Source organism: Pecten maximus, chromosome 3, assembly GCF_902652985.1.
Source record: "Pecten maximus chromosome 3, xPecMax1.1, whole genome shotgun sequence".
In the NCBI taxonomy this organism is placed as follows: domain Eukaryota; kingdom Metazoa; phylum Mollusca; class Bivalvia; order Pectinida; family Pectinidae; genus Pecten; species Pecten maximus.
This window is the reverse complement of record NC_047017.1, coordinates 338,416-358,713: the sequence shown is the minus strand read 5'-3', so window position 1 is coordinate 358,713 and position 20,298 is coordinate 338,416. Positions and strand designations below refer to the sequence as shown.

The 20,298-nt window shown below is 37.7% G+C and overlaps 1 protein-coding gene across 1 annotated transcript in view; it reads right to left on the bottom strand.

The window, feature by feature from the left end:
* Window positions 1–20,298, bottom strand: part of LOC117322876 (symplekin-like) — a 71,610-nt gene that overhangs the window by 28,910 nt on the left and 22,402 nt on the right. The window contains 9 exon segments of the mRNA XM_033877809.1: window positions 1,980–2,093; window positions 7,031–7,112; window positions 8,488–8,683; window positions 12,514–12,600; window positions 15,089–15,203; window positions 15,601–15,668; window positions 17,864–17,945; window positions 18,172–18,330; window positions 18,518–18,685. Coding sequence (XP_033733700.1) covers window positions 1,980–2,093; window positions 7,031–7,112; window positions 8,488–8,683; window positions 12,514–12,600; window positions 15,089–15,203; window positions 15,601–15,668; window positions 17,864–17,945; window positions 18,172–18,330; window positions 18,518–18,685 — 1,071 coding nt within the window.

Genomic DNA, 20,298 nt, shown 5'->3' with positions numbered 1-20,298 from the left:
ATAGGTTCCATGTCAGATTGATCTTTTCTCTACTTTTCCCTTCCTCTAAGTCTTACTAATCTGTGTAAATTCAGAAACAGCCCTCTAGTACTTTTCAAACAAGGGGAACCTATATATAAAATTTAAGATTTAGCGATAATGGCTGTCTGTCGGCCATGTTGCTTTCGGATTGGTCCCAAAATGCAATACGACAGAACAAAGGGGAACCTACATATGAAATTTGAGAAAGATCCCTTCAGTACCTTCTGTAAAATAGCGATAACAAACTTCAATTGTCAAAATACAAGATGGCTGCCTGTCGGCCAGGTTGTTTTCTGACTGGTCTCAAAATCCAATATGCATAACTAGGCACAGAGGGCAACCTACAAATGAAATTTCAGAAAGATCCCTTCAGCCATTTCTGATAAATAGCGATAACAAAATTCAATTGTCAAAATCCAAGATTGCTGGCTGTCGGCCATGTTGTTTTCCTATTGGTCTCAAAATGCAATATGCATAACTAGGCACCAAGGGGAACATATATATGAAATTTGAGAAAGATCCCTTCTGTACTTTCTGAGAAATAGCGATAACAATCTTCAATTGTCAAAATCCAAGATGGCTGCCTGTCGGCCATGTTGTTTTCCGATAGGTCTCAAAATGCTTTATGCATAACTAGGCACCAAGGGGAACCTACATATGAAATTTGAGAAAGATCTCTTCAGTACATTCTCAGAAATAGCGATAACAAACTTCAATTGTCAAAATCCAAGATGGCTGCCTGTCGGCCATGTTGTTTTCCGATCGGTCTCAAAACGCAATATGCATAACTAGGTACCAAGGGGAACCTACATATGAAATTTCAGAAAGATCCCTTCAGTACTTTCTGAGAAATAGCGATAATAAACTTCAATTGTCAAAATCCAAGATGGCTGCCTGTCGGCCATGTTGTTTTGCGATTGGTCTCAAAATGTGATATGCATAATTAGGCAGCAAGGGGAACCTACCTATGAAATTTGAGAAAGATCCCTTCAGTACTTTCTGAGAAATAGCGATAACAAACTTCAATTGTCAAAATCCAAGATGGCTGCCTGTCGGCCATGTTGTTTTGCGATTGGTCTCAAAACGCAATATGCATAACTAGGCAACAAGGGAAACCTACACATGAAATTTGAGAAAGATCCCTTCAGTACATTCTGAGAAATAGCGATAACAAACTTCAATTGTCAAAATCCAAGATGGCTGCCTGTCGGCCATGTTGTTTTGCGATTGGTCTCAAAACGCAATATGCATAACTAGGCACCAAGGGGAACCTACATATGAAATTTGAGATAGATACCTTCTGTACTTTCTGAGAAATAGCGATAACAAACTTCAATTGTCAAAATCCAAGATGGCTGCCTGTCGGCCATGTTGTTTTGTGATTGGTCTCAAAATGCGATATGCATAACTAGGCACCAAGGGGAACCAACATATGAAATTTGAGAAAGATTCCTTCAGTACTTTCTGAGAAATAGCGATAACAAGAATTGTTTACGGACGGACGGACGACGGACCACGGACCACGGACGCAGGGCGATTTGAATAGCCCACCATCTGATGATGGTGGGCTAAAAATGAAGTTGCAAGAGCGCTGACAAAGATTTTCTATAAATAGTAACGCTGACCTTGACCTTGACCGTGGCACCCTGAAACACGAACTCGTTCGAGGTATTCCCATGCTGGACCCATATATGAAGTTTGGTCAGAATCCGTTCAGAAATGAAGTTGCAAGAGCGCTGACAAAAAGTGAACATACGTACCTAGTACTTACGTACTTACGTACTTACATACTTACGTACGAACGGAACGCTATATCCCCTCCCCGACTTTCGTCGCGAGGGGATAATAATCAGCCAACATCTACAGGTCTACAAAAGATTTATGCCCATGTTGAACGACTGAAGAACTGATAAGTATGATTAAAATAAAAGGCCATAGGATTGTGACCTCTCACTCACCTCTGGTTTGTCATGAGAGCAGGACTCCAGCATGACATTGAGGAAGCGGTGTCTGTGAACTGGGCGAGTCAGGATCAGCTCCTTTAGTGTATTCATACCTGCCACCACACGGTTCTGAACACACAATAGTTTTTATTATTACTGTTTTATTTCCCCTGGTAAGTTTTCAACTTTGTTCAAATTAAGTATTTGAATGATAAAGCAGTTGTAGTTGTTTATATTTCGGAAATTTCAAGATTCTTGTGTACAACTTGCAATTGGTATTAAAGAATTATATAACTATATATTGTTATACTTGGAAACAACTGTGTAAGGTTATTATTTAAAACAAATGTCCATACTAGGTAAATTTACAACTGTCCGAAGAATTTTCAACAAGAAGTCCATGGGCCTTAACAGTCACCTTAGTTCTGAAATATTTCTGTAAATTTAACCCTGCCCATCAACTGCTTGGGGTCAGTCTGGTCCAACATGCACATACATACTGTCAAACTGTCATTCCATGGTGATATTTCTAATCAAGTTAAAGTTAATTCCAATGGTAATCAAACAAATTATAGTCAAAAATGTGATTTCCCTATATAAACTATAGTAAAGCTTACCCTCCCCCAAGGGGCAAACGTGAGACCCCAAGGTCATAAAATTCACAATTTCGGTAAAGCACATTAAGACCCTTTCATCTTAGAAGATTATTTGATTCTACCTGATGTGGTGTTGAAAAGAAGAGTTTTAAAATTTCAGACAATTTGCCCCCTGTTGGCAGCACCCCTCAGTCCCCTGGGAGTCGGGGACCATATAGTTATACAGTCAAACCTGTAATAACGGACACCCTTATATAACGGACACCTGTCTATAACGGACACCTGTAATAGCGGACACCCTTATATAGTGGACACCTGTCTATAGCGGACACCTGTCTATAATGGACACCTGTCTATAACGGACACCTGTCTATAACGGACAGTTCCAGGAATCCCCAATGAAAATCACTATATAAATATCATGTATATAGCGGACACCTTCCTAAAGCGGACACTCTTTTTGGTCGTAAAGTTGTTAAAAAGTCTGTATAACGGACACATGAAACCATAGCTGTGTTGATATTTGTGTGTAAAACGTTTCTAAATAACAAGCAGAGCCTTAATTACTCAACTCCCCTGGCAGCAATGCTAACTTAGGAAGCCACTTCATCAGTCACTAATTGTCCTGTAAGTTGCTGTAACAATGGGCAGTAATTACAAGAGAGTGACCGATCGCCATCGGCAGAGGTGTTTGTTTACTCCACCCCACTGGTAATCTTAGCCATAATCAACCATGGCATAGACAACACGAATGGTCAGGGGGTAATTAAATCATTATCAAGACCAACAAAAGAGGGACAAAGCAATAGTTATGTCTGTCATAATTGTTTTACTTCCAAAATCAACCGTATGCAAATCTGACAGGGCGCAACTGGCAAGCACATGGTTGTCAGCCGCCATTTTCTCACACTCGGAACTCCTTGGAATATGACTATGCAACATGTTAAGGACAGCTGAAGAGTTCCGAGTGTCTTTGTATACACTATACTAATTGACTGAACCAGAAAACGGTATTTATTAAATTAAATCCCTACATGGATTTCAGAAAATATATCTCAAAATAAATGCTCAGGGATTATTATTAACAGAGGAAAATGCACTTTCTTTTATAAAGAGTTAATGTTGTAATAGAAAAGAGATTTCAAACATATTTATTTTCCAAAATATTGATGATTAATGAAAATTGTTTTACTATGATGAGAATTACCTTTACTTTTTTACTATGTTGAGTATTTATCTGAATAGATATTCAGTATAGTATGATATTGTGAAGATCTTTTTTTGAAACTATAGGCTTAATATAAATTACTAAATATATCAACTTCAATTTTTGTGTCAATTGAATGATTGAAAATTAATTAAGCATTTCTCTTTAATCATTTGTCTTTTATTCATTTGTTTATGTGTTTAAATATAATTAATCAAGAGATATATAGTGTACTATAAACAGACTTTTGGTTTGTTTCTTCGTTTATAAGGGACATAACTCATTGAACCTCTATATAAAGGACACCTCTCTATAAAGGACACTTTTGCCTTGTCCCTTAGGTGTCCTTTATAGACAGGTTCGACTGTACTTATTTGGACCATATTGTTATACTGTATACCTGGTAATTTTTGCCCCCGTTTAATTTTTGCTATTTTCGCCTTTGAAGATAGGGCGGATTTAAGATGAAGGCGAAAATTTCAAGCTGAATTGAAGGATTTATAAACCATAGTATATGGGCCAAGTGTAGTCACATCACAAACATACCTTTTTACTTTTCAACTGTAAAATCACGTACTAGGCTTAGCATTTTCAATTAAAAAACGATACATACTAAGTTATTTTAAAAATTCAGTCATTCTTTTAAAATTATGTAGTCCGGTTATAATAACAAGAGGCCCATGGGGCCTGTATCGCTCACCTGGTTGGATTAGACCAAATGTCAAAATAATGGTCATATTCAATTTGTTTTATTTGTAAAACTCTAACAATGCTATATATGGTTATAGTGTGGGAATCCGAACTGGTTTAAAGATTAATGAAGTCCAGACGATTTAAAGGAATTAGCGATTTAAAGGAATTACCTCTATTTCACCTATTGGGCCCCACCCCTTTGGCCATTCGGGGGTCAGAGTCACCATTTATGCAAAATCTCTTCCCCTGTTTCTGACCAAATTGGGTTCAAATCCATTCATAACTTGATGACTAATAGCGATTCAAAGGAATTACCTCTATTTCCCCCACTGGGCCCCGCCCTTTTGGCCCCTTTAGGGTCAGAGCCACCATTTATGCAAAATCTGTTCCCTTTCCCCCAAGGATGTTTCAGACCAAATTGGGTTCAAATCCATTCATAACTTTATGACTAGTAGCGATTCAAAGGAATTACCTCTACTTCCCCCACTGGGCCCCGCTCTTTTTGCCCCTTTAGGGTCAGAGTCACCGTTTATGCAAAATCTGTTCCCCTTCCCCCAAGGATGTTTCTGATCAAATTGGGTTAAAATCCATTCATAACTTTATGACTAGTAGCGATTCAAAGGAATTACCTCTATTTCCCCCACTGGGCCACGCCCTTTTGGCCCCTTCAGGGTCAGAGTCACCATTTATGCACAATCTGTTACCCTTCCCCCAAGGATGTTTCTGACCAAATTGGGTTCAGATCCATTCATAACTTTATGACTAGTAGTGATTTAAAGGAATTAACCTCAATTTCCCCTATTGGACCCCGCCCCTTTGGCCCCTCGGGGGTCAGAGCCACCATTTATGCAAAATCTCTTCCCCTTCCCCCAAGGATGTTTCTGACCAAATTGGGTTCAAATCCATTCATAACTTGATGACTAGTAGAGATTTAGAGGAATTACCTCTATTTCCCATATTTGGCCCCGCCCCTTTGGCCCCTCGGGGGTCAGAATCACCATTTATGCAAAATCTCTTCCCCTTCCCCCAAGAATGTTTCTGACCAAATTGGGTTGAAATCCATTCATAACTTTATGACTAGTAGTGATTTAAAGGAATTAACCTCAATTTCCCCTATTGGACCCCGCCCCTTTGGCCCCTCGGGGGTCAGAGCCACCATTTATGCAAAATCTCTTCCCCTTCCCCCAAGGATGTTTCTGACCAAATTGGGTTCAAATCCATTCATAACTTGATGACTAGTAGAGATTTAGAGGAATTACCTCTATTTCCCATATTTGGCCCCGCCCCTTTGGCCCCTCGGGGGTCAGAATCACCATTTATGCAAAATCTCTTCAACTTCCCCCAAGGATGTTTCTGACCAAATTGGGTTGAAATCCATTCATAACTTGATGACTAGTAGTGATTTAAAGGAATTACCTCTATTTCCCCTATTGGGTCCCGCCCCTTTGGCCCCTCGGGGGTCAGAGCCACCATTTATGTAAAATCTCTTCCCCTTCCCCCAAGGATGTTTCTGACCAAATTGGGTTCAAATCCATTCATAACTTTATGACTAGTAGAGATTTAGAGGAATTACCTCTATTTCCCATATTTGGCCCCGCCCCTTTGGCCCCTCGGGGGTCAGAATCACCATTTATGCAAAATCTGTTCCCCTTCTCCCAAGGATGTTTCTGACCATATTGGGTTGAAATCCATTCATAACTTGATGACTAGTAGCGATTTAAAGGAATTACCTCTATTTCCCCTATTGGGCCCCGCCCCTTTGGCCCCTCAGGGGTCAGAGTCACCATTTATGCAAAATCTGTTCCCATTCTGCCAAGGACGTTTCTGGCCAAATTTGGTCAAAATCCAATAAAAACTTTATGACTAGTAGCGATTTGAAGCAAATGTTGACGGACGGACGGACGGACGGACGACGGACCCCGCGCCATGGCATAAGCTCACCGGACCTTCGGTCCAGGTGAGCTAAAATTGAAATACAGAGTGGCATCAAATTCCTGCCATGGAGAAGACTATTTTTATGAGTTCACCATCGCTTAATTGTGGCTTCCTTTCATGTACATGTATGTACATGTGAACAAGAGAAACACTGGTCAGTCATTAGTCACGGCACGGTGAACTTACAATTGTTGTGTATTCTTAAAGTCACCCATGTATACCCGATACTACTTGAATCAGCTGGGACTAAAAGAAAATCTGAGCACAGGTAAACATTCTTTGTTACACACCTGATTACATTTCATATCTCATCCTGCATGAGATGTGAAATGTAAGACAATTGGGGAACTCAATAAGTCCCGAGTGGTCCGAGTGCAACTGTATTGAGAATTCTGAACGGAATTTTTCGATTTTACAAATGAGGAAAAGGATATTTCTTGAAAACCATTTAGGGCGAATTTAAATGGGGCGAATATGTTTTGTGTTGCTCAAGGGCGAAAATAACCTGGGGCGAAAATTACCAGGTATACAGTAATTATATAAAGAAAAATCATATCCTTATCCATAAAGACTTTCCAAATCAAAAACTAATTATCATTAAATGAAGGAGCTAAATGAAAAATAAAGGAACCTACCTCATCCAAACAATACTTCTTCAAAATCAGAATTGCATTGTCTGTCACAGCAGGGGCTTCTATTAACACTCGTTGGAAAAACCTTTGAGTTAAAATAAACATCATTATTGCATTTTTGCTAGTGAAATATAGAAATGTATCAACTATTAAAACTTATATTTTCACTGCAGCGATGAGCAGTGAAAATATAAGATTTTGCAGTGAAAATATAAGTTTTGCAGTGAAAATATAAGTTTTGCAGTGAAAATATATTATGCTTTTTCGTATTTGACCAATCAGAGCAAACCTTTGTATTCAGCACATTGAAACTTGCTGGTTTTCCAATCAAAGCGAAGATAGGTAAATTGCATATTTTGCTGTATTTCTGAAATATTCAGACCAGTTATTGACAAATACTAACTTGACAATACCTTTTCATGCAATAGATTCTCTGATAACAGCAGAAAACGCTTAAATTGCGTTGATCAGTTCTTTCAAAAAGGCGCTGTCAAGTTGACGTGGAGTAACGCCACAAAGAGATGACGTCATGAATTCCCGCTCTTTTTGACAATATTAATTTTTCAATGTTTTTATTTTTGTTTTTAAGTTTATAAAATGCAATAAAAAGAAAATTGAATGGTTTCCCATTTAATATAACATATATTTCACTCGTATGCCAGAATATTTTGATACTTTTCACTTGTGCTTCGCACTCGTGAAAATATTGATATTCTGTATACTTGTGAAATATATGTTATATTAAATTGGAAACCATTCAATATCCTCTTTTTCTTATCTAGGCTATTCAAAAGTAAGACATTAATTAATTTAATGCCAAACATTATTGGTTTCTCCTACACTCTATTACTGCATGATTCTATGTTTTGTAAACATTACAAACCAGTTATTTTCTCATTTACACTTACTGAAAATAAAATATTCTGGACTTCATGTACTGAAAAGAATTCAGAAATATTTCAGTCAATTCTAACCAAGTTAGAAATTTTAAATCAACAAATGATCAGCAAAAATGTGATTTTCCTATATCAACTATTCATAATAGTAAAGTTTACCTCCTCCCCAGGGGTAAACATGAGACCCCAGGGTAATGAAATTCACAATTTTGGTAAAGCACCTTAAGACCCTTTTTTATTTGACCTTTGGCCATGGGAGATTTCTGTAAAATTTCAAATTGGTTCAGAGGTTTCAGAAAAGAGTGGAAAATGTTTAAATTGTTTACAGGACGCACAATGGGACAACAATGAAAAAATGCAATTAGAATAGGTCACATGAGAATTTGTCTCGGGTGACCTAATGAAATGTTTTGAAATATTAAAAATAAAAACTTTGCAAGAAGATGTTCTGATCGATATCAAAGTTACTTGATCAAAATGCTTAAAGATGTCTATGGACATTTAATGCACCGTCCTTACTTGGGGAAACCCTGAATAGAAATCCTTATAGTAAGAGGTTCTTACCCTTCCTTGAGTTCCACTCGCGCCAGGAGACCAGCAAGAAGACGAGTGAGACATTCATCATAGCTTGCAAGGGATGGCTTTTCTAACTTCATCAGCGGGGCACAGAACCCCATACAATTGGCATATTCCTGGTAAAGCCAGGCAAAGGCTAGGTCAAATCTCGACCGCAAGTCTTCAAAGATGTACTCTTCTAGAACTGTACACAAATACAACTAAAAGTGAACCCAAATCCTTAACAAGAGGCCAATGGGCCTTAACGGTCACATGAGATTTGAAATATTTCAGTTAATTTAAATGACCCTTTTTGGCCCCGCCCATCAGCCCCTAGGGGTCAGTCAGGACCAACATGTGCATACCATTAAGCTGTTATCCCATGCTGATTATGTTAACAAAATTAGAATGAATTCCAATAGAAATCAAACAAATTATAGTCAAAAATTTGATTTCCCTATATAAACTATGGTAAAATTTACCCCTCCCCAGGGGCAAACTTGTGACCCCAGGGTCATGAAATTCATAGTTTTAGTAAAGCACCATAAGACCCTTCCATCTATGAAGAGTATGCGATTCTACCTTATTTGGGTCTTGAGAAAAAATGTTTTTGAAATTTCAGTCAATTTGACCCTTTTTAGCCCCGCCCATCAGTCCCTGGGGGTCAGTCATGGCCAACATTGCATACCATCAAACTGCCATCACAAGCTGATAATGTTAACCAAGTTAGAATTCATTCCAATAAAAATCAAACAAATTATAGTCAAAAATGTGATTTCCCTATATAAACTATAGTCAAGTTTACCCCCTCCCCAGGGGCTAACGTGACACCTCTGGGTCATGAAATTCATAATTTTGGTAAAGCACCATAGGACCTTTCTATCTATGAAGGGTATTTAATTCCATCATATCTGAGAGTAGAGAAGAAGATTTTTGAAATTTCAGTCAATTTGACCCTTTTTAGCCCCGCCCATCAGCCCCTAGGGGTCAGTCAGGGCCAACATGTGCATACCATTAATAGGTCAACCAATGCTGATAATGTTAACCAAATTAGATTGTATTCCATTACAAATCCAACAAATAAAAGTCAAAAATGTGATTTCCAAATATAAACTATAGTAAAATTTACCCCCTCCCCAGGGGCAAACTTAAGACCCCCGGGTCATGAAATTCACAATTTTGGTAAAGCACCTTAAGACCCTTCCATCTATGAAGAGTGTTTGATTCCACCATTTCTGAGAGTAGAGAAGAAGATTTTTGAAGTTTTAGTCAATTTGACTCTTTTTAGCCCCGCCCCTCAGGCCCCTGGGGGGTGGAGACAATAAAATTCACAATTTTGGTTGACCTTTAGCCATAGAAGCTTTCTGCCAAATCTCCTTGAATTTGTTTTAGGGGTTTTGGAGAAGAAGTCGAAAATGTAAATTGTTTACGGATGCACGACGCACGACGATGGACAAAAGACTTTGTCTCAGGTGACTTAAAAATCAAACTGAAGTGAAAACAAGAGGCCCATGGGGCCTGTATCGCTCACCTGGTTGGATTAGACCAAATGTCAAAATAATCTCCATGTTTAATTTGTTTTATTTGTCAATCTCAAACAATGCTATATATAGTTATTGTGTAGGGATCCCAACTGACGAAGTCCAGACTCTGTAAGGGTCTAAAAGACCTCAAGAATTGATTTGAGAACATCAATTCCATAACTTTATGACTAGAAGCGATTTAAAGGAATATTATCTCTATTTCCCCATTAGGCCCCACCCCTTTGGCCCCTTGGGGGTCAGAGTCACCATTTATGCAACATCTGTTCCCATTCCCCCAATGATGTTTCTGACCAAATTGGGTTCAAATCCGCTGATAACTTTACGACAAGTAGCGATTTAAAGGAATTACCTCTATTTCCCCTATTGGGCCCCACCCCTTTGGCTCCTCGGGGGTTAGTCACCATTTATGCAAAATCTGTTCCCCTTCCCTTAAGAATGTTTCTGACCAAATTGGGTTCAAATCCATTAATAACTTTATGACTAGTAGCGATTTAAATGAATTGCCTCAATTTCCCCTATTGGGCCCCACCCCTCGGGCCCCTTTGGGGTCAGAGTCACCATTTAAGCAAAATCTGATCCCCTTCCCCCAATGATAAGCTTGACCAAATTGAGTTCAAATCCCTTCATAACTTTATGACTAGTAGCGATTTAAAGGAATTACCTCTATTTCCCCTATATGGGGCCCTGCCCCTTTGGCCCCTCGGTGGTCAGAGTCACCATTTATGCAAAATCTGTTCTCCTTCCCCCAATGATGTTTCTGACGAAATTGGGTTCAAATCCATTCACAACTTTATGACTAGTAGCGATTTAAATTAATTGCCTCCATTTCCCCTTTTGGGCCCCGCCCCTCAGGCCCCTTGGGGGTCAGACCCACCATTTATACAAAATTGGTTCCCCTTCACCCAAGGATGTTTCAGAACAAATATGGATCAAATCCCTTTATTCCTACAGAAGAAGAAGGATTTTAAAGAATTTGCTATATTTCCCCTATAGGGCCCCGCCCCTCAGGCCCCTGGGGGGCCAGACCCACCGTTTATACAAAATTGGTTCCCCTTCACCCAAGGATGTTTCAGAACAAATATGGATCAAATCCCTTTATTCCTACAGAAGAAGAAGGATTTTAAAGAATATGCTATATTCCCCTATTGGGCCCCACCCCCCAGGCCCCTGGGGGGCCAGACCCACCGTTTATACAAATTGGTTCCCCTTCACCCAAGGATGCTTTAGACCAAATACGAATCAAATCCCTTCATTTCTACAGAAGAAGAAGGATTTTATAGAATTTGCTATATTTCCCCTATTGGGCCCCGCCCCTCAGTCCCCTGGGAGGCCAGACCCACCGTTTATACAAAATTGGTTCCCCTTCACCCAAGGATGCTTCAGACCAAATTTGGTCAAAATCCACTGAGTAGTTTAGGACTAGTAGCGATTTAAAGGAAAAGTTGACGGACAGACGCCGGACGCCGCGCCATGCCATAAGCTCACCGGCCCTTCGGGCCAGGTGAGCTAAAAACTAAACCTCAACTGAGTAAGTACTAAAAAAAATCTGCTTAATGACTACCTGTAAATTGTACAAGCTGGACCCATTGTCCTTGTTATGCTTCTGTTTTTTGGTGTTTCAAGTGTGCCAACACTGGTTCATATCACAGGTGAACCAAATCCTGTCATTCTTAAATGCAATGCAATGCTCCAGATCAAATTTCATCCAAATCCATTCAGTCGTTCAGGACTACTAGCGAATAAAAGGATTAGCTCTATTTCCACCATTGGGCCCTGCCCCAAAAGAGTCACACCCTTCATTTATACAACATTAGATCTCCTTTGCCTGATAATTCTCTAGACCAAATTTCATTAAAATCCATTCAGTAATGGACAAGTATCAATTTAAAATATTTACCTCAATTTGCCTTTTTGGACCCCACCAATCCGGCCCCAGGGGAGCCACATCCTCCATTTATACTAACATAAAATCTCCTTTTGCTCAATAATGCTGCAGATGAATGTCATCAAAATCCATTCATTCGTTCAGGGCTAGGAGCAATTTAAAGGATTTACCTCTATTTTCTTATTGAGCTATGCACTGTCGGTCTCAAGGGAGCCACACCCTCCATTTATACATTAGATATCCTTTGCCCAATAATGCTCCAGACCAAATTTCATCAAAATCCATTCAGGCGTTTAGGACTAGTAGAGATTTAAGGAAAAAGTTGACAGATGACGGATGATGGATGTTGTGTCATTGCATAAGCTCACCTTCCTTTGGGCAAGATGAACTAAAATTGCATCCCACTTACCTCTGCCACATGTACAATTTTGGAACAGTCTTAAGAGTGGACACATGGGGCAATTTTAGATATCAAGTTGGATGGGTGATAAAGGTGATTTTTATGAGCATTTTAACATAAATTTCTTAACGTTCACATATCTATATTCCACCAATTTCTTTCCTGTATGACTTATTTACTAGAGTAATCATTTACACAAAACTTACGGTCTCTAAGCTCACCACCAAACTGTGATGTAAGCCCAGCTAATAGTTTGGTCCTGGCTGGTAGTACATTGCCTTGTGTAGCACTTTCTGTTGAAATTGTACAAAAATCACAGTATTACATCAACAGAAGTAAAAAGTGAAATATATACTTCTTTGATCATTTTCTTTTTTTTCATAAAGAGTAAATTAAAATAGCTTATTGAATGTAAGGAATATAACATTCATTAACATTAAAATTAACATTAAACAAGAGGCCCATGGGCCTTAATCGTCTCCTGAGATTTAAACATATCAAGATTTTCTATGTAATTCACAAAGTATTTTTAAACAGTTCATAAATAAGTACATGTAATAGTATAGTTTCACACTCATAATTCTAAAAAATTTTGAATCATTTCCATCAAAATGTGACTTCCCTGCATAAACTATAGTAAAATTTCACACCTCTTCAGGGAGAAACAAGAAACCTATCTGAAATGAAATTTACAATTTTGATAAATCCCATGAAGACCTTTCCATCCATGAAGAGTATTTGGCCCAAAACATGGGATTTACATTAGGGAAATGATTTAAGATAAGTTATCATGGTCACATTCATATGCTTTACCTATGTTTTCTTTAAATGTTTTCTCTTCACTTTCGTCATTTGATTACTGTGACCTTGAACTTGGTCGAGGTCAACTATTTGCATAACTATTGCAGAACAAACTCATGCTGTAGATTTGCTAATTATCTAGTGTATATTTTTCACAGTAATGAAAAAAAAATTTGAATTGCAATTTATGGCTAATTTTGAATTTTGGCAGGAAACATTCTTCAAAGGGCCATATCTTCATCATTTTTGATGATTTGACCTAGAAACGTTGCACTCACCTTCATAAGAGCAGGTTCTTTAAAATGTGATCCAAACAATTAATTTGGAAAGAATTTTGAATTTTTCTATTTTTTTCATCATTCGACCCCTGTGAACTTGAATGAAGGTCAAGGTCAAATATAAACATAACAGTTGTAGCCAGTCACACATGCTATCTGTGTGCCAAACAACCAGCCTTAATGTGTACAGATAAAAGAGCAGAAACCTTTCCTGTGCAGTTTTGGGCAATTTTTTTAATTTTGGTGGGATTATTTTTTTTCCAAAGTGCCATATCTGCCTCAATTTTGATTATGACCTTGAAACATCGCACACACTCCATAAGAGCAGGTTCTTTAAAATGTGACTCAAATAAATCATTTTGAAAGAATTTTGAATTTTTCAATTTTTTCATCATTTGACCCCTGTAACCTTGAATGAAGGTCAAGGTCAAAGATAAGTAAAACATTTGTAGCCACTCAAACATGCTACTGATGTGCCAAACATCAAGCCTTCATGTGTATAGATAAAAGAGCAGAAACCTTTTACCTGCAATTTTGGATGATTTTTAAATTTTGGTGGGAAAAAAATTGCTTTATTTTTTTTCTAAAGTGCCTTATCTCTGTCATTTTTCATCTGATGATCATACAACTTACACATTCTGTTTCATGGATCATGTTCTTTCATACATGATGAAAATTAAAAAAAATTTGACCTACTTTTGACCCCCATAACATGGCCTTGACCTTGACATTCTCTAATAACATTGAAAAAGGTTAGCCATTACCGAATGCTAACCAATTTCCAATGAAAATGATGAAACAAATTATCCTAAAATTTGTGAGTTTCCTATATACACTAAAGTAAAAATATACCCCCTCCCCAAGGAGAATGTGACACTCAGGGGCCATGAAATTTACAATTTTGATTAAGCACCTTTAGAACCTTCCATCCATGAAGAGTATACCATGCTGCCATATCTAGATCTTGAATTTTTGAAATTTCAGTCAATTTGACCACTTTTGGTCCCATCCCCTGAGGCCTGTGGGTGGTAGGGACCATATAATCTACAATTTTGGTAGACCTTTGTAATTAGCCAAAGAAGGTTTCTGCAAGATTTCATCAAAAATAGTTCAGGAGTTTTTGAGAAGAAGTAGAAAATGTTAAGTGTTAACTATGGATGGACAACGACCAACGGACAACGTCAGACGAAGACTTGTCGGAAAAGGTCACCTGAGCTTTGATCAGGTGACCTAAAAATAACAAGAGGCCCAATGGGCCTATATCGCTCACCTGGCTCTACCGCAACTTTGAAGTTGATTCAGGTCATTTCTATACATACTATGCTGATTACCTCTTTATTAAAATATCAGTGTATGCTGGGTTTATTCATATTAATAAATGCTCTAGTCCTTCATTCCAGTATAATATTTGCTTAATATCAGATTTCAGAGATTCTTGGCTATCGTAAAATTATTGTTTACACATTTAAGCCGATTTCACCCCCAAAGGGAGCCACACCCTTCTTTTCTACAACATAAGATCTCATTTGCCCAATGATGCTCCCGACCAAATTTCATCAATATCCATTTAGTCATTCAGGACCAGTAGCAATTTAAAGGAAATGTAGACAGACGACAGACAGAAGAGCGAAGCTGCACCATGATATAACTCACCGGCCATTTAGGCCAGGTGATCAAATAAAGCTTGATCACTGCAACCTACTTTCTGCATTGAGAATCCTGCCAACAGCACTGATGGTCATTTGGTCAAGGTCGTCACGATTAAGCTCCTGGGTCACACTACTTAACTTGAATTGTTTGATTCCTCTGCGGACAGGCTGAGAGGAGAGAAAACTAAAATGTTTACCTGGGTATACACGAAACATGTGTATTTAATATTGAAAGGTCTCCATCAACTTTTAACCACCACACCATTTAGAAGTCGTATTTGGAAAAAATATAACAGTTACACACTTTACTTTATTACCATCCTCCAAAAGTTTCTAATTTTTATCTCTTACATTTTAAGTGAAAAATAATTGCATCCCGAGAAAAATTCTATAGTGCTCCATCTCTTGTTTAGAAAAGCAATCATTTTAAGATGCTGTATTTGTTTCCCCAATTTTTGGGTGTTATATATATTTCTATGCTACCCAGTGTTATTTTATTCCTTTTTGTGACAAGCAGTGTACACCCATCAGCAGTGGAGTATTTTAAAGAAAGATTTATACTTACTGCAGGAGGAGGCTGCATAGATTTACTAGAACTAGCAACTGATGCTGGTAAGTCATCTGTTAACCCTCCTGTAAACAGAAATAAAGTGAATGTCCCATACTAATAGAAAAGTACTTCTTGACCAAAACATCATTAAATACTAGTATGTGCATCATTACCTAACTATTTGTTTGGATTTGTGAAAAAATTTGTAAAATTACTCTAATGCGCTTCACACATCAGAATTTAAATGATATCATAATACATCTTATTTCAAGTGTTACACAATATACAGCACATGTTTATACGAGAGGCAAAAGGGCCTTAACGGTCATCTGACACTAAAGACCCTTGTACTATTGTAGTATATATACTCAGTTGTACAATTTGAACTCAGTTGCGAGTATAGTGGCATCTCCAGTTTCAAGTTGAAATTGTGCTTATTACTGGAGATGAAGCTCGGTTTCATAATATATGTCGATTAAATAAAATTGTGTAAAATTTAAGTATTTACAGCAAAAATCTAAGATTTATTATGATAAGTAGCCTACATAAATTCATTTTAATCTTTATTATATAAGTCATATTTAACTTGTCATTTTCATATTTTCTTTCATGAAAAGTAAGAACAGACTATAGCTGAAACTCACTCAGGTGTAAAATTTGACATGTTGGCCAGGTAATACAGGTAAATTTCAGAATGTTGGCTAAGTGAGAATGAACCGCGTTACACACATGTGCCACATATGCCGATCAACAGGTGTTTTACCACAATTCTGCCTGGTGATTTCGTCATATTTCCAAGGAAATGTTCTGTAAAGGAGTTTCTACTTGTTCCATACGATAAACTTCATTCAATATTAAGCATCACACAACAGTAAAAGATTATTAATCGACATCTGGTGTGATAGCCATTGCTCCAATACCCAAAGGACTACCCAGCATGCACTTCCGGTAGCGACCACGAAATTTGAATGAGTACGTAAAGAGTTAATAGCCAAGGTCATTTAAGCACATGCCAGGTTTTGTTGGAGGGTTTGTGATAAAGTGTCGGGACACCTTAATGACTCAACCAAAGCGGCGAACAACTGCTGAACGTCCTTGATGAAATCTGGTATGGAAATTTCATTGAATTTCTATAAGCTGACCTCTTTCCTTGCATGTTTTGGTATACCACAATTTAGTGTGACATAGACAGCAAGATAGCAAATGGGTTTCCCTTAACATCGCTCAGACACAGATCTAATACTAAAACGTCTCTAGGATACAAACATGGCTCAGACACAGATCTAACACCAAAACGTCTGTAGAATACAAACATTGCTCAGACACAGATCTAACACCAAAATGTCTGTAGGATACAAACAATGCTCAGACACAGATCTAATACTAAAACGTCTCTGTAGAAATACAAACATTGCTCAGACACATATCTAACACCAAAACGTCTGTAGAATACAAACATTGCTCAGACACAGATCTAACACCAAAATGTCTGTAGAATACAAACAATGCTCAGACACAGATCTAACACTAAAACGTCTCTGTAGAAATACAAACATTGCTCAGACACAGATCTAACACCAAAACGTCTGTAGAATACAAACATTGTTCAGACACAGATCTAATACTAAAACGTCTCTGAAGAATACAAACATTACTCAGACACAGATCAGATACGGTCTGAATTAGTTGTTTGGGAGAAGATGTATGTAAGTACATACCAACAACAGTCTGAATTAGTTGTTTGGAAGAAGATGTATATAAGTACATCCCACAACGGTCTGAATTAGTTGTTTGGGAAAAGATGTATATAAGTACATACCCACAACAGTCTGAATTAGTTGTATGGGAGAAGATGTATATAAGTACATACCCACAACAGTTTGGATTAATTGTTTTGGAGAAGATGTATATAAGTACATACCCACAACGGTCTGAATTAGTTGTTTGGAAGAAGATGTATATAAGTACATACCCACAACAGTCTGAATTAGTTGTATGGGAGAAGATGTATATAAGTACATACCCACAACAGTCTGAATTAGTTGTTTGGAAGAAGATGTATATAAGTACATACCCACAACAGTCTGAATTAGTTGTTTGGAAGAAGATGTATATAAGTACATACCCACAACAGTCTGAATTAGTTGTTTGGAAGAAGATGTATATAAGTACATACCCACAACAGTCTGAATTAGTTGTATGGGAGAAGATGTATATAAGTACATACCCACAACAGTCTGAATTAGTTGTATGGGAGAAGATGTATATAAGTACATACCCACAACAGTTTGGATTAATTGTTTTGGAGAAGATGGCTGATATGCAGGTGATTCACCACCAGCTTCCTCATTTTCTTCAGACTGTCAACAAAATTTATACACAATTACTGTATCATTATCATTTGTTTTGTTCAATATATATATATGATATACAACAAAGATGGACTTCTGGTAAGAATTGATATATCTTTTCTATTATTACTCTTCAGCCAGTCCCATCCAATGACATACATCTATACATTTGTGACCGTACTACAGACTCCCATGCCTGTGTCTGCTTTAGCTATCTGTTTTCTTCTTTCTTTACCTGTGCCTGTGTTTCAGCCACTCCTTTGCCCATGCCTGCAGTGGTAAGTTGAGTGGCCAGAAGCCTAGCTATGTGTTTGATCTGTCCCTCGGTACCGGCAGCAGCTATAGGAGTATATGTTGACTGGAAATGTGCTGGCATTGTGTCTGGCAACATCACCTGTAAACAGTTTTCTACTTCTGAGGTATATTTATCTAAAACATCGAAAAATCTCCAATTATTTCTCTTTCTCTCATTGATTTTGACTTCAAAACTATTGAAATGTTAACTTTGTTTTACAGACGGGAATAAGTTGCAATGGTATCGGAACAGAGCTGATATACCACAAGTTTACACGGGTCCCTACCATACTGATGAGAACAAGATCTGCCACATTCTGAGTGGAGAGTCTAGATTCTAGGTCTTCTGATGTGATGTCAATGGCAGTAGACTGCTGTTTGACCGTGGGAGCAGGCTTGGTCATTGTTCTGTCCACAAATGGGGTCATACCAGCATCATCGTCATCTATCTCCACCTGAGGATAAATCAATCACCGTTAAGACTTTTAAGAATTTACAAATCAGCCATGAAAGGCCCACTCACTACACACCATGAGAATTTACATGCTTTGCTAGGCTTTGACATAGATTACACATCATGGTGTCCACCAATACTGACTCTATTTAACCTGTTTGAGTGCCACAGTTCATATCTGATGGGCTCCCTTGCTGTGATATCTCTATTGTCAAGTTATTTTTTCATTATTCATATTTTCTTGGCTTTACCAAAACTTTGACGCAAATAATTTTGCATGAAGTATGATATTTTTCATTCCATTTCATATCAATCTTCAGTGACTATTGTATCCTCGAAAACTGACAAAATAGAAACCAATGGAATATAACAAATTTGACATTATAGAACCTTTTATTTTTTAAATGTTTCTTGTTTAATCTTCTTTCTTATTTTATCTTTCTGTGGAAATAACTTCTAATGCGCTAACAAAATTGTAGACAATATATACGATGGCAAACTTTTGTCTCTAGATATATAATTAACTTTCAATGTTATTTCATAATCAAAGTCATCATCGTCGGTAACCCACAGTCCTGACGCTCACAGTCCTGACGCTCAGACAGAGACCATGGGACAATTGGTACAGTTTTTGCTGTCCTCCACGTATTACCTTTCGATAGTGGAAGAAATGTTTAAAACACACAATCTTAAAGACTTTAAAAATTCAGGCAACAACACTTTTATGAAACAAGAGGCCCAGAGGGCCTGTATCACTTACCTGGTTGGATTTGACCAAATGTCAAAGTAAGTTTTCTTTAATTTGTTCATGGTTTTATTTGTTGATGTCAAACAATAATACGTATGGTTATAGGGAAGAGATTTCAACTGCTTCAAAGATAAAACCCAGAAACGAAGTCCAGGCTCCCTAGGGATGTGAAAAGACTTCAGGGATTGTTTTCACAACAAGATTGTGTTTAAAGAAACTAAGTCCCTTTGGTAAGGGAATGACTGCAGGGCCTATAAGTGTGTTAATCTCTAGATGCCAAAAAATGCTATACATATATGGTTGTAGTATAGGGTGGGGATCTAAACAGTTTCAAAAATATAACCAAGAAACTAAGTCCCTAGGTGTAGGGAAAAACCCAGGGCCTATTTTTACATCATGAATGTGTTTATCTCTTTATGTCCAACATGTGCACTGCTATATATGGTTATGGGGTGGGGATGTCAATGGTTTCAAAAATATAATCAAAACAAGATATCCAAGAGGGATCTTGGTGCCCACCATTGAATGATCAATTTCTATGCAATGAAAGACTCTTCTTTTCCCTTCTTTCACTCTTCAAAACATTTAATAGCTTTATATAACACTATATAGCAGGAGCAACCTGCAATTGTCAAAATCCAAGATGGCCATACTCTTTGTCATCCATAAAGTTCTTTCAATTATACCTGCATTCACAACAAGGGCAACCTCTACATTCAAAGTCGAGAAAGACCCATAATAGAAATTTAGTACTTAAATTTGAGAACTAGCAGTAACAAACTTCAATTGTCAAAATACAAGATGGCTGCCTGTTGTCCATGTTGTTCTCTGATCGATCCTAAAATGCAATATGCATAACTAGGCAC